The sequence below is a fragment of the Pan paniscus genome, chromosome 11 (genome assembly GCF_029289425.2).
Source record: "Pan paniscus chromosome 11, NHGRI_mPanPan1-v2.0_pri, whole genome shotgun sequence".
NCBI lineage: Eukaryota > Metazoa > Chordata > Mammalia > Primates > Hominidae > Pan > Pan paniscus.
In genome coordinates this window covers 2943212-2957374 of record NC_073260.2, presented here as the reverse complement: position 1 = coordinate 2957374, position 14163 = coordinate 2943212, and the positions used below count along the sequence as shown (strand labels likewise).

General features: G+C 64.4%; 1 protein-coding gene across 3 annotated transcripts; it reads right to left on the bottom strand.

Moving 5' to 3' along the window:
- Positions 1–649: 649 nt before the first annotated feature.
- Positions 650–13988, bottom strand: INPP5E (inositol polyphosphate-5-phosphatase E). Of its 3 annotated transcripts, none has more exons than XM_034929525.3 (10): positions 12729–13988; positions 8848–8971; positions 8142–8239; positions 7336–7460; positions 6977–7096; positions 6499–6606; positions 5869–6030; positions 4266–4381; positions 3550–3686; positions 650–1856 (listed from the first exon to the last, which is right to left on the bottom strand). In XM_034929525.3, the coding sequence occupies exons 1-10, from the start codon at positions 13538–13540 to the stop codon at positions 1724–1726; spliced, it is 1935 nt and encodes a 644-aa protein (XP_034785416.1). In that variant the 5' UTR covers positions 13541–13988; the 3' UTR covers positions 650–1723. The 3 variants fall into 3 exon arrangements, with proteins under 3 accessions (XP_034785416.1, XP_063450184.1, XP_034785417.1); XM_063594114.1 differs by having other exon boundaries at positions 650–1809; positions 12729–13982; XM_034929526.3 differs by having other exon boundaries at positions 6499–6603; positions 12729–13982.
- Positions 13989–14163: the final 175 nt, after the last annotated feature.

The window sequence follows — 14163 nt, the reverse complement described above, 5'->3', positions numbered from 1 at the left end:
TGCTGCTAATAAAAGTTTTCTGTATTATTCACTGAATTGTTGATAACCAGCGTGGTTCATCAGGTCTCAAGTATTTGTGTCTTCCTCAAAAGACTCTTTTCCATCTAACGCTGATCTCTTGGGCAGTGAACTAGGAATGCAGGATTTTATGTATTTATTTATTTTGAGATGGAGTCTTGCTCTGCTGCCCAGGCTGGAGTGCAGTGGCGCAATCTTGGCTCACTGCAACCTTTGCCTCCTGGGTTCAAGCGATTCTCCTGCCTCAGCCTCCCCAGTAGCTGGGATTACAGGCGCCCGCCACCACACCCGGCTAATTTTTGTAATTTTAGTAGAGATGCAGGGGTGGTCGCACCATGTTGGCCAGGCTGGTCTCGAACTCCTGACCTTGTGATTTGCCCACCACTCAGGTGATCCACCTGCCTCAGCCTCCCAAAGTGCTGGGATTATAGGAGTGAGCCACCGCACCCAGCCGAATGTAGGATTTTAAAGATAGCAGAGATGAACCGGACAAGATCATAGTCAGCTGTTGAGGGTTGAGACCAAATTTTTTGCCTGTGGATTTTACAGCCTTTCAAACAAGGACATTGTGAGAACGGGATATGCATGTATATTGTTGCTTCCAGGTTTCAGTCTTTGGCCAGAAAGAGACTTTAAGACTCAATATATGCATTTATTTAAAAATATAAATATGGAAAAATAAATAATTTAAAAGACTAGATTGAATGTCCCTAGATTTTCACACATTCAAAGACTACATTTTTTCAAGAGATGGAATGGGACACAAAGCAAGAATGAACGGTTCTATACTCTCGAAGAAAGAAACCCGGGACATGGTGGGGATCCCTGGCCTAGGTGTTCAAGGTGGTGGCATCCTGAACTTCCAGCAGTTCCCCAGCCCGGTTCCACTAATGTCATTCCGCGGCTGGAGTTAAAGAAGCAAACGGTCTACGTCACCAAGACCATGAGACGGTTTCACACAACAGGCTTGGCCTATGAGAGGAGGGGAAGCGGCTTCTTACTCAGCTGGGGAGGCCCTTATACTGGGGTGCAGGCCTCCTCGCCCCATGGCAGGCGACTTGCAGCCGAGTGGAGGGGAACCGTGCCACGTCCTGGAGGCTGTGTGGCTTCCTCAGCTGGGCTCTGGGGCCCACTCGGAGGTCTGAGGCCCCAGGGGTCACCTAGCCCAGATCCAGCCTTGCTCTGGATACCCGTGTGACATGGGGTGGTGTGTGTTTGAGGGGCTGCCAGGAGGACACAGATGGACGCCTGCTTCGGGTGTGGAGGGAGAGGCTGGTGCAGAGCACGGGGGTGTTGGGGGGCTCTGTGACTGCCCCCAGGGCACGGGAGCTGCTCAGGAACGGATTCTGACGTCTGCCCCCGAGAGTGGCTGGGGTCCGTGGTGCTGCCAGGCGGGTCCAAACCCTGCCACCCATGCTGTATGGACCTGTCATGGAGACGGGTGGGTCCAAGCCCTGCCCACCCATGCTGTATGAACCTGCCATGGAGACGGGTGGGTCCAAGCCCTGCCCACCCACACCGTGTGGACCTGCCACAGAGGACAGGCTCGCTCAGGGTTGGCTTCCTTCCTGGGACGCTGGCACAGAGGCACGGTCGCCACAGTCCCTCGGATCCCCGAAAGGCGGCAAACTCTTTGTCCTTCCCAGTGGGTTTTGATCAATACAGTCACCCCACGTTGCAGCTGTGAGTCCTCGTTCAGCAAACTTCAAGAAATGGAGCAGATGGTGCTGGAGTTCTGACTCTGTAGTGCTTGCTGCCTCTGAATCTCCTTCGAAATCCGTCTTTTAATTCCTAGTAAGTACAGTTCTCTATCAAATTTGCCAGCTGCCAACGGAATGCTGTGGAGGAGGAGGGGGCATTAGGAGGGCACCCAGGGCCAGGAGGAGGGGGCGTTAGGAGGGGGCCCAGGGCCAGGAGGAGGGGGCGTTAGGAAGGGGCCCAGGGCCAGGAGGAGGGGGCGTTAGGAGGGGGCCCAGGGCCAGGAGGAGGGGGCGTTAGGAGGGGGCCCAGGGCCAGGAGGAGGGGGCGTTAGGAGGGGGCCCAGGGCCAGGAGGAGGGGGCGTTAGGAGGGGGCCCAGGGCCAGGAGGAGGGGGCGTTAGGAGGGGGCCCAGGGCCAGGAGGAGGGGGCGTTAGGAGGGGGCCCAGGGCCAGGAGGAGGGGGCGTTAGGAGGGGGCCCAGGGCCAGGAGGAGGGGGCGTTAGGAGGGGGCCCAGGGCCAGGAGGAGGGGGCGTTAGGAGGGGGCCCAGGGCCAGGAGGAGGGGGCGTTAGGAGGGGGCCCAGGGCCAGGAGGAGGGGGCGTTAGGAGGGGGCCCAGGGCCAGGAGGAGGGGGCGTTAGGAGGGCGCCCAGGGCCAGGAGGAGGGGGCGTTAGGAGGGGGCCCAGGGCCAGGAGGAGGGGGCGTTAGGAGGGGGCCCAGGGCCAGGAGGAGGGGGCGTTAGGAGGGGGCCCAGGGCCAGGAGGAGGGGGCGTTAGGAGGGGGCCCAGGGCCAGGAGGAGGGGGCGTTAGGAGGGGGCCCAGGGCCAGGAGGAGGGGGCGTTAGGAGGGGGCCCAGGGCCAGGACGAGGGGGCGTTAGGAGGGGGCCCAGGGCCAGGACGAGGGGGCGTTAGGAGGGGGCCCAGGGCCAGGAGGAGGGGGCGTTAGGAGGGGGCCCAGGGCCAGGAGGAGGGGGCGTTAGGAGGGGGCCCAGGGCCAGGAGGAGGGGGCGTTAGGAGGGGGCCCAGGGCCAGGAGGAGGGGGCGTTAGGAGGGGGCCCAGGGCCAGGAGGAGGGGGCGTTAGGAGGGGGCCCAGGGCCAGGAGGAGGGGGCGTTAGGAGGGGGCCCAGGGCCAGGAGGAGGGGGCGTTAGGAGGGGGCCCAGGGCCAGGAGGAGGGGGCGTTAGGAGGGGGCCCAGGGCCAGGAGGAGGGGGCGTTAGGAGGGGGCCCAGGGCCAGGAGGAGGGGGCGTTAGGAGGGGGCCCAGGGCCAGGAGGAGGGGGCGTTAGGAGGGGGCCCAGGGCCAGGAGGAGGGGGCGTTAGGAGGGGGCCCAGGGCCAGGAGGAGGGGGCGTTAGGAGGGGGCCCAGGGCCAGGAGGAGGGGGCGTTAGGAGGGGGCCCAGGGCCAGGAGGAGGGGGCGTTAGGAGGGGGCCGGCCCCGGAGGAGGGGGCATTTAAGAGGACACCCAGGGCCAGGATGAGGGGCTGTTAGGTGGGCACTGGCCCAGATTGGCCCTGCCTCTAAGCACACGGAGGCCTGTTCCTGGGACAGAGCTGCAGGAAGGACAGGGCGGATGCCTGAGTGCTTAAGGCCTTCGTCCCTCCGGCTGGCCACACCCAGCCCCCCAGCTGGGCCTCTCTTCACTTCCCAGAGCCTCTCCCCTTCCTGCCTTCTCCTGCTCCAGGATGAGTCCAACCGATCCCGGGGAACACAGCCCTGAAGGTCCCAGAACAAAGCCCCAAGTGGAACCCCACGATGACAGGGACCCTCTTAGCTTATGGGACGACGGCACGACCCCCAGGCCCAAGGGGGAAGGTGAGCGGGAGAACACTGACTTGTCTCGCCCTGGCCTCACTTTCACCCGGAAGAGGCCATACACAGGGCGGTGGTCGGACGTCTTGATCCCGGGACAGGAAGAGTAGCTCACAGGACAGATGTCACCCTTGTGGCGGCTTCTGTACAAGACACGGTCCTTCGGGAAGATTGCAGAGGCAGGAGGTCCAGTTACTTGTGAGGAGCCGTGGGGCGTGGCCCGCTCACCTCCCTGCTGTTCTCAAGCGCCCCCCACAAGGAAGCCTTCTGGGACCCCTGACACTCATGCCCATTTTGTTGCCTGGCATCTGTGGCCAGCTGGGCCAGGGCCTGTCCCTCGCCGCTGGAGAGACCCTGTGGACAGCGGCTGCTCCTACCCTGCCCTGCCTCAGTGGCTTCTTGAGGCTTCCAGCAGACATCGGGACATGCCCAGAGATGCAGCCATGGGCCTGGCGGGAGGGTGAGCGAGGGTGCAACGGGCAGAGGGCAGAGGCTCTGCAGGCCGGAGGCGAGGGCATGGCTGGTGCCCTGTGTGCCAGCCGGCTCACCCAGCCTTGAAAACACCCACGGAGAGGGCGCCGTTCTTCACCAAAGGGGACTTGCCACAAGGCCAAGGTGCAGAGCTGAGTTTCAAGTCCAGGCCGTCCAGGCTCGACCCCTGACGCCAGGCATCGGTTCCCGGCTGTGGGAGGTGCCTGCCCTGGAAGCACTCTGCACCGCAGCGGCGGGCAGGCCTCACCGTGTATGAGGGCGTCCTCTGCTTGGAGGTGCTGTCGTACGTGTCCTTCCCGATGTCAAACTTGTATGATGGCAGGAAGTGGATGTCCGGCTCCTGGAAGCCCTTGAAGATGGACCCTGCCACAGGATGGGCACTCGGACTGGCTCAGACCAGCTTGTGCCAGCCGCCCCCCCCAGGCCCTCACCTCTCCGCATCTCCCGCCACGCCCGCCCCCCCCAGGCCCTCACCTCTCCTCATCTCCCACCACGCCCGCCCCCCCAGGCCCTCACCTTTCCTCATCTCCCACCACGCCCGCCCCCCCCAGGCCCTCACCTCTCCTCATCTCCCGCCACGCCCGCCCCCCCCAGGCCCTCACCTCTCCGCATCTCCCACCACGCCCGCCCCCCCCAGGCCCTCACCTTTCCTCATCTCCCGCCACACCCGCCCCCACCAGGCCCTCACCTCTCCTCATCTCCCACCACGCCCACCTCCCCCAGGCCCCTCACCTCTCATCTCCCGCCACGCCCACCCCCACCAGGCCCTCACCTTTCCTCATCTCCCGCCACGCCTGCCCCCCCCACCCCAGGCCCTCACCTCTCCGCATCTCCCGCCACGCCTGCCCCCCCCAGGCCCTCACCTCTCCTCATCTCCCACCACGCCCGCCCCCCCCAGGCCCTCACCTCTCCGCATCTCCCACCACGCCCGCCCCCCCAGGCCCTCACCTCTCCGCATCTCCCGCCACGCCCGCCCCCCCCAGGCCCTCACCTTTCCTCATCTCCCACCACGCCCGCCCCCCCAGGCCCTCACCTCTCCGCATCTCCCGCCACGCCCGCCCTCCCCAGGCCCTCACCTCTCCGCATCTCCCGCCACGCCCCCCCTCCCCCCACCCGCCGCAGGCCCTCACCTCTCCGCATCTCCGCCACGCCCGCCCCCCCGAGGCCCTCACCTCTCCGCATCTCCCGCCACGCCCGCCCCCCCCAGGCCCTCACCTTTCCTCATCTCCCACCACGCCCACCCCCCCCAGGCCCTCACCTCTCCGCATCTCCCGCCACGCCCGCCCTCCCCCCACCCGCCGCAGGCCCTCACCTCTCCGCATCTCCCACCACGCCCGCCCCCCCCACCCGCCGCAGGCCCTCACCTCTCCGCATCTCCCACCACGCCCGCCCCCCCCACCCGCCGCAGGCCCTCACCTCTCCGCATCTCCCGCCACGCCCGCCCCCCCCCAGGCCCTCACCTCTCCGCATCTCCCGCCACGCCTGCCCCCCCACCAGGCCCTCACCTCTCCGCATCTCCCGCCACGCCCGCCCCCCCAGGCCCTCACCTCTCCTCATCTCCCGCCACGCCCGCCCCCCCCCAGGCCCTCACCTCTCCTCATCTCCCGCCACACCCGCCCCCCACCAGGCCCTCACCTCTCCGCATCTCCCACCACGTCCGCCCCCCCAGGCCCTCACCTTTCCGCATTTCCCGCCATGCCTGCCTCCCCCAGGCCCTCATCTCTCCTCTTCTCCCACCACGCCCGCCTCCCCCAGGCCCTCACCTTTCCTCATCTCCCGCCACGCCCGCCCCCCACCAGGCCCTCACCTCTCCTCATCTCCCACCACGCCCGCCTCCCCCAGGCCCTCACCTTTCCTCATCTCCCGGATGAGCTGGTCGTGCTGCAGCAGCGCCGGCACGTCCACCACCAGGCCCTGGCACAGGAGGGCGTCCACGACTGTGCGCCCGCCACTCAGGCGGAAGTTGAAGTCTCCAAACCAGAACACCTCATCGAAGCGGGTGGTGACGTCCGCTGCGGCACAGTGGGCCATATGTGGGCACAGGCGGAGGGACGGCAGGTCCTTCCCCTTCCCCAGAACATGGCCTGGCAGTGGCTCTCAGGGGAAGTGGGTCTTGGGCGCCAGCCGGTGGGGCCGGGCCCTCTGGGGTGGGATTCGCACTGGGACAGTTCCAGAAGGCACCTGGAGCAGCCTCAGGAGCAGATGATGCCCATGGCAGGTGATGGCCACGTCTCTGCTCCTCTCCACACAGCCAGGGGAGGCGGCGGGGGGGCAGTGGTGAGGACCAGGACCCAGGCTAGGGGGCCACCCCACTAACCGTGCTAAAGAACCATGAGGGGCCATGCGCTGGGGGCACTGGACTTTTTGGCCCTCACTTCCCAAAGCTCAGGACGCTGCCTCTTCAGAACTGCCCTAAAAACGACGGGCGCCCGTGTGCGAACCACGGCGGCACCACCCGCACGCAGTGTGGACGCCCTCACCTGCGCTGGAGCGATAGGGGTTGGTGTCAGGCACATTTCTGGGCAGGGCCAGGGCTTGCACAGTCCTGGTGTAGTCCAGCAGCCGCTCCGCCACCTTCCCGTCGCCTGCTGTGGGAACAGAAATGGGGTAGGGGCCACAGGGTTCCGGAAGCTTGAGTCTCCCTAAAGCGCCGCACCTCTGGACTGTGCCCTGACTGTGCACCCCTGGCAGATGCAACCCCACTGGGCAACCGCTGCCAGGCCCAGCCAGTGACATTTCTGCCTCGGAGGACAGAGCACGGGCCCAGCACGGCACGCCCTCAGTGCCGGGGTCTGCCGGGGGTCCTTGGCGTGCATCTTAGCAAGCATGGTGCCCGCCCCACGGCCCTGGGTGGAAGATGAAGCCAGCGGCCAGGACCCCTGCCTTGGACAGGGTCCCGGTCAGGAGAGGAAGGCTGTTCTCACACAGCACCTGCGGTGTGGGCACCAAGCAACTTACAGGTGAAGTGGGACGTGATGAAGAGGAAGGAGGTGCCAAAAAAGGTGAAGCTGATGCCCAAGGCCCCTTTGGTCTTGATCTGAGACACGATGCGTGTGGTCACCGTGGAGCACTCCACCTCTGTGGGAGGGGCAGCCCTCAGCTCACCTGTGGGACGCTGCCAGGCCGGGGGTCGTGGCCAGACCCGCGTGCCAGTGGGGCCTCGCTGTGAAGCCCGGGTATGACATAGCAACCCCCAGATCCCAGAGGCAAAGCGTGACTGTCCTGCCAAGACCCTGGGTCAGCCGTGGAAAGGGGGGCTGCCACCTTCCTGCCGCGCCCACCCCTCCAGCCACACCCACCCCTCCAGCCACGCCCACCTGAGCAGAACCAGATGAGGTCCCTGCGGATGAAGAGCGACATGTAGAGCACGCCGTGGGCCGCCGAGGACAGCAGCACATAGTGCGGGCCCAGCGTCTCCTGCAGACGAGTCTCCCACTCCCGCCTGCAGAGGAGGAAGCACGGCCGGCTGGGGGACATGGCCTCCCAGCTCCGCCACCCCCAGACCTGCTGCCCAGAGCCCCTCGAGGAGCTACCAGGGAAACCCCACGACCTGGCCTTGGTGTCTTGCTCGGAGAAGCATTTGCCAGAAGGCCTGGTGGGCCAGAGTTGGGACCTGCCGGGGGCCACAGGCCCCAGTTCCACTTGAGTGGCTCCCCTGGACCCCCGCCGAGACCCCAGTGAGCAGAGCTCCTCCCGCCTGAGGGACTCATGGGCCAGGGAGGTGGGGCCCACCTCAACTCCTTCCCCCAGAGCACCTGTGTGGGCGGCAGCCACCTGCTGTTCCCGCCATGACATGGGGGCCCGGGAGGCCTTGGGGCCCGGCCCTGCTCCTGCTGCCCTTCTACTCTCGCACGTCAACTGTTTGTTACCAAAATCAAATCTCATTGATTTTAAACTCTCCGAGTTGCCACTGGAAAAAAATCTGACCCATGCATCCCACCCAGGCGTGGAGGCTGCCCGTGCCCGGCCACGACCCGGGTCTCAGCGCCCAGCAGCTTCACAGACGGCAGCCCCCGGGCAGGCACTGCAGATCTGTGCCCGGCCACGAACCGGGTCTCAGCGCCCAGCAGCTTCACAGACGGCAGCCCCCGGGCAGGCACTGCAGGGCCTGCGGCCGCCCTACCTGTCAGAACAGCCCTCCTGGACCCCGATGACATACAGGTCCTGGGCATAGTCGGCCTCGGCTGGGAGCAGGAACTCGTCCAGGCTGGGCGGGAGCTCCTGGAAGGGAGGGAGCATGTGGTGGGCCGGCTCCTCCCGAAACCTGCAGGCGCCTGTGGGTGAATCCCACTGCAGTGCCTTGAGTACCAGCGACTCCTCCGAATGAGGGGAAACTGAGGCCAGGGCCAAAAAGGGATCTGCCCGGTCTCCGAGGCAGCCTCTGACACACCAAACACACCTCAGGTTGGCCCTTGGCCTCAGTTTCCCTCTCCAAGCATGAGTCTGTCCAACGACCACCCCTGTATGACCCTCCCGTCACCATGACCCCAGTCCGTGCTGCCCACCCTGTCCCTGAGCCACCCCTACGCGTGCCCCGCTGGCCGCCCTCCCGCTCACCTTGAGCAGATGATTCTCGGCCAGGCCCGTTGCCCCAACCCCCTCCCCTACTTTCTGCAGCCACGTGGCCAGGGAGGTGCAGGTGGGAGCTCTGGGGGATGGGGGTCCTTACCCACTCTCACCCTCCTGTACTGCGGTTAGCAGTGGGGTGCACCTCGGGGCTCTGCCCTCCTGGCCCCAGGATGAGGCACAGAGCTGCCCCGTCCCCCTCACCCGCCTTTGTCCAGCACCACCCCACCCTTCCCCGCCCGGCACCACCCAGAGCCACTCACCTTCTGGCCCTGCATGTTCCAGGTGGCCACGAAGAGTGCCACGTTCCGGTCTGGGAAGTAGCGGGCCAGCTCATCCGCCCCCAACAGGGCCCCGCTGGCCAGGAGGCTGCCCTCCAGGTAACTCCTGTGACGGGAGGACCCCAAGCTCAGGGCCAGGCACAAGACACATCCCTGGGGGTCTGGGCCAGGTCCCCAGGGACAACAGCAAAACCCATGGAATGTCAGGAGCTGCCCCCAGCCCCAAGCAAGGACTCTCCTGGACCCCGCGGCACTGCTGTCTGCTCTCCAGGAACACAAGGCCTGACCTGGTTGCACAAACACCCAGAGCGGGTTCACACCCCCTCCCTACCTCCCGGGAAGAGGCATGAGAGGGTGACGTTTTGGGCTTTTTGGTGGTGGGATCCTGGAAAAGCCACAGAGAGGAGCTCCCAAACTATAAGCCAAGGCAGTGGGCACAGGGTGCTGTTCGGGGAGGGGCTGGTTCTCCTCCTTTCTCCTTTGGCCCCAGCACCAGGCAGGACGGTCTAAGATACAGAGACCACACGAGCCACACGGAAACGCGTCCATCTCCTCGACACCCCGTGGCTTTGACGCACTTTTGGGTTTGCTTGTTTTGCTTTCTAGTGGGGACAGGGTCTCACTCCGTGCCCAGGCTGGAGTGCAGTGGCACTAACACAGCTCCCTGCAGCCTCTACCTCCCGGGCTCAAGTGATCCTCCTGCCTCAGCCTCCCAAGTAGCTGGGACTCCAGGTGCAGTGCCACCACGCCCGGCTAGTTTTTTACTTATCTTTTATTTTTGTAGAAACAGGGTCTCGCCACGTTGTCCAGGCTGATGCTTTCAGATTTTAATACGGCGGTGCACACAAATGGTTAAACACCGTGTGGCACAGCAACATCCCTGCCCCTCCCCACACTCAGCACCTTCTGCCACGAGGGCTGGTAACCCGTCAAGAGGCAACAGCACACGCCTGCCGCTCCGTGGGACATCCAGTGTCTGTCGCCGTGGGCTCTGCTACGGTGGTGCAAGAGCCACCAGGGGATGTGGACACAAGGGGCGCAGCCGTGTGCCCGAGACGCTTGATTTACAGACACTGAAATCTGAATTTTACAATTTTCTTGTACTATGAAACATCATTAGAATGGTTTTGACTTTTTCCAACCATTTGGAAATGTAAAACCCGTTCTCAGCTCGCCGACTATACAGAAACGCCGTGGGCTAGGCTTGCCAGCCGTCCTCCCCGCTCCCTCTCTAAGTAACACGCGTGCTGCTCCTTCTGGATACGCCGTCTTCTGACATGGTTCCCTTCCACAAGGGGACACGAGAGCATAGTGCCAGATTCCTGTGACCTCCCGCGAGAACTTCTTCAACCCTGGCTGCAGCTCACCAAGCTTCGCTGGACACGATTAAATCATGTCAGCAGGGAGGAACCTCGCTACCTCACCCCTAAAACTGTTGACAATCCCGTTCGGGACAGCTGTGTTCACACAGTGGTCATTCGGGACAGAGAGCGTTCCTGTGGGCACCCCTGTCAAGTGATCCCGGGCCCAGCAGGGGCTCCTCGGTCACCAGGCTGGAGGCCCACAGCCCCTTTGCCGGCAGCGCCCATCATGTCCGCACCAGCAGCCACGTGGTCAGTCTGCCCAGCTCTGTCCAGAGCATGGTTAGTAACAGCAGGCCAGGGGCGGCCCTCACAGCCATCCTGTGTCTAGACACGGGCAGGGGCAGAGCTGCCTCAGACCCCCATCCAGGGCCAGGACACTGCACAGCTTCTGCATGAGGACGCTCAGGCCGGCTGCCACAGCCTGGGCCAGCTCTCTGAGCAAAAGGAATGGGTGGGGAAAGGCCCCCTAACCCGCCCTGGCAGCCCCAAGGCACTGGTAAAAGCCAGCAGCCATTCTCAAACAGGGCGGACCCAGCCTGTGCACACGCGGCCCGCAAACTCAGAATGGGTTTTACTGTGTGGAACGGCAGAGAAAGAAAAAAGAGCGAGGTTCCAATGTATGTCCCTAATAGACTCACTGGCACACAGACGCCCTTTGGTCCCCACTGTCTGTGTCTCCCCCTTGACAGAAAGAGTGCGCCGACCCCTATTCTAGAACAGACCGGAGGTCTGGAAATGGGAAGCTTTTAGGCAGCAGAACTGGGTTAAAGGATCCACGTCAACCCTCGTTTCCTGGTTGCTTGAAAACAACGACTTGAGGGTCCAAATTTGAGACACGACTGTCCTTTTCTCTAACAGGTGTATCTACGTCAACCGGATCTAATTTTAAAATGTGATGCTTTAGATGCACTAAGAAATCTCACTCTTTACGAGAAGCCCTGCGGTGAATTATTTTAACAAAAGCAGCAGTCTTGCCCTGTATGTGACCGCACCTGCTCCATCCATGACAGGAGGAGAGTATGGTGGGGGCGCCAGGCACAGGCCCTCACTCCAGGCCTGAGCCCACCGGCCTGCTGGTGCACCACAGACGCAGGGAAGTGAGGCTACCTTCGGGGACTGTGGTGAGCTGAACAGTGATCCCCAAAGCCATGTCCACCCCCAGAGCCCCAGAACCTTGGAATGGGACCTTATTCGGAAACGGGGTCTTTGCAAACGTGTTTAATTAAGGATCTCGAGATAAGACCACCCTGGATTTACGGTAGGCAGTAAATTCAATGACTGGTGTCCTTATAAAAAGAGAGGGGAACACAGAGAGACAGGGAAGAGGCCACATAGAGACAGAGGCAGAGACTGGAGCATGCGGCCACAAGCCAAGGAACAAGTGGGGCCCCAGGAGCGGGAGGCGGCGGGAGGACCCTCCCCTGAGCCTCTGGAGAGAGGCTGCCTGGCCACACCTTGATTTTAGACTTCTGGCCTCTAGAACTGGGAGAGAGTCCAGCTCTGCTGTTGCAAGCCTCCCAGTCTGTGGTCATGAGTTACAACGGCCCCAGGACACCAACACAGAAACCACCTCACACCTCTCCCTTCTCACACCTGTCCTGCCTCCCGCCGCGGCCGACAGACAAGACTTGGGCACCATGGCAGTGGGGTGGGGGGATGAAAAGAAGGGTGCAGGTGACTCTGCCAAGTCATAGTGGGAGCATCGCAGGACAGGCCCCCAGACTGAGACCCCAAGACAAGACCAGGCTTGGGAGAGGTCATGGGTTCAGCTGCAGTTCCTTCCAGCAACAGCTGGAGCCCACCAAAATGTTCCTCATGAGCAAGTGGCTAAACGAAAGTAGCCTCAACACATCTGGGGCCTCTTGCCGCAGAAAAAAACAAAGGGGGCAGGCCGGGCGCAGTGGCCCACGCCTGGAATCCCAGCACTTTGGGAGGCCGAGGCCAGGAGTTCGAGACCAGCCTCGCCAACACGGCGAAACCCCGCCTCTACTAAAAATACAAAATTTAGCTGGGTGTGGTGGCGGGCGCCTGTAATCCCAGATTCTCAGGAGGCTGAGGCAGGAGGATCCCTTGAACCCAGGAGGCAGAGGTTGCAGTGAGCCGGGATCGCGCCGCTGCACTCCAGCCTGGGCGACAGAGAGAGTAACAAACAAAAACAACCAAAGGGGCGGATGGTATACATTGAGACATTTCCCAAGACTAAACAAGAAAAAGCGCCAGATACGTAATTGTATGCAGGATGCCATCCTGTCTACCTTAACACAACGTCACGCCCACGAATGGTTCTGAAACACACAGGAAAAGTTCTGGGAAGTTCGGGAGAGATGGGAAGGGCGCTGCTGTGGGGTGGGGCTGGGAGATGGGGTGGCTGCGGGAGACCCGCTTCGTTCTTTCCGGTTACGCATCTTAAACGCTGCTGATGGGAACGGTCTCACGAGGTTCCAGCAGCCCGAACACTACAACGAAGGCGGCGCAGGGGCTGCACCCGCCAGGCCCTACCTGCTGCGGACGTCCTTGCTGCGGATGGGCGCCAGGAGGCTGAAGGAGGATTTGGCCGAGCGAAGGGAACAGTCGTCGCAGGCCAGGGGGCTCCGCGGCCGGCCGGGGCCCAGGCTGCTGTGGGCCCGCACCAGGAGCGGCTGCGCGCGGAGCTTGTAGTCGGCAAGATCCGAGTCGACCTTGTTTGCTGTCCTCAGGGAGTCGGAGGCGATGTCCAGGCTCAGGGCAGGCGGTGGGCGCGGGGGCAGCAGGCTGGGCAGCCTGGGCGAGCTCCCCGCCACGGCGGCGTCTCTGTGCGGGAGGTTCGGGGAGCTGCTGGCCACCCCAGAGAGAGGGTTACCCCCCGAGGACGGGCTCCCTCTCTCACTGCTCAGGACCCCGCGGGACTTGGGGATTTCCTGCAAGGAGGTGCTCAGGCAGGGCGGGGAGCAGCTGTGGGCGGGGGCCCCGGGGCCCTCGCTCTGCACTGAGCCCCTGGAGGGACTGGTCCCATTCCGGGCTTCCAGGTCCTCCTGGCTGCCTCGAAAACGCCTCCTCCTCCAGCCCTTGTCGTCCAGGGACAGGGCTCGCTCCAGTCGAGGCCTGGCGGGGGGCCGCGGGGCGATGGGTGCTGCTCGGGCTGGCGGGTCCTCGCCGCTGGGCGTGGCCGGAGTGCTGCAGGCAAGCGCGGGGCTCTCGGAGCCCGGAACATCGGGTGGGGACCCCGCGCGCTGGGCCAGCGGAGCGCCGGGAAGCTGTCCTTGGAGCGTCCTCCCTTCCGGCGGCTGCGGGGCCGGCTCCGAGGGCCGCAGATTCTCCGCCTTGGACGGCATGGACGGTCTCTCCCGGGGCAGGCCTCGGCGCGGGGCCGCAGGCAGCGCGAGGGGTCAGGGGTGCCGGGTCCGGGGTCGCCGGCGCAGCGAGGAGCAGAAACGCCGCTGCGGCTCCCGCTTGGGCCGGGGGTGGTCGCGGAGGGGCGGGGGCGGCTGCCGCATGGCCCGGGCCCCGAGTCCCGCCAGCCCCTCGGGGCTCCCAGACGCCGTTCCCAGGGCGGTCCGCAGGCAGGGCCTGGGGGAACAGGCGGCTGGGCGCTTGTCGCGGGGGAGGTTCGACCCCGACGGGGACGCCGCTCGGGGAGAGGGGTGGGAACCGGGCACCCCTGGCTGGGCCCGCAGACTCCGAAGTCGAGCCGGTGCTCGCGGAGGCCCGGCCGCCCAGAAGCGGAGTCAGCCCGGCCGGGACCCAGCAACTGCCGCCGCGGGGCCGCGCCCGGTCCCCGCCCCGCGCCCCGGCCCCGGCCCCGCCCACAGCGGCCCCTGGCGGCCGGAGGACTGCGCCGCACCGGGCCCGGACGGGTCTCCCACGCCCCTCCCAACCCGGCAGCCCCGCAGTCCGGCAGGTCCCAGCGAGGCAGGTGCAGGTCCCCGGAGAGGACCTGGGTGCGGTACAGGACAGC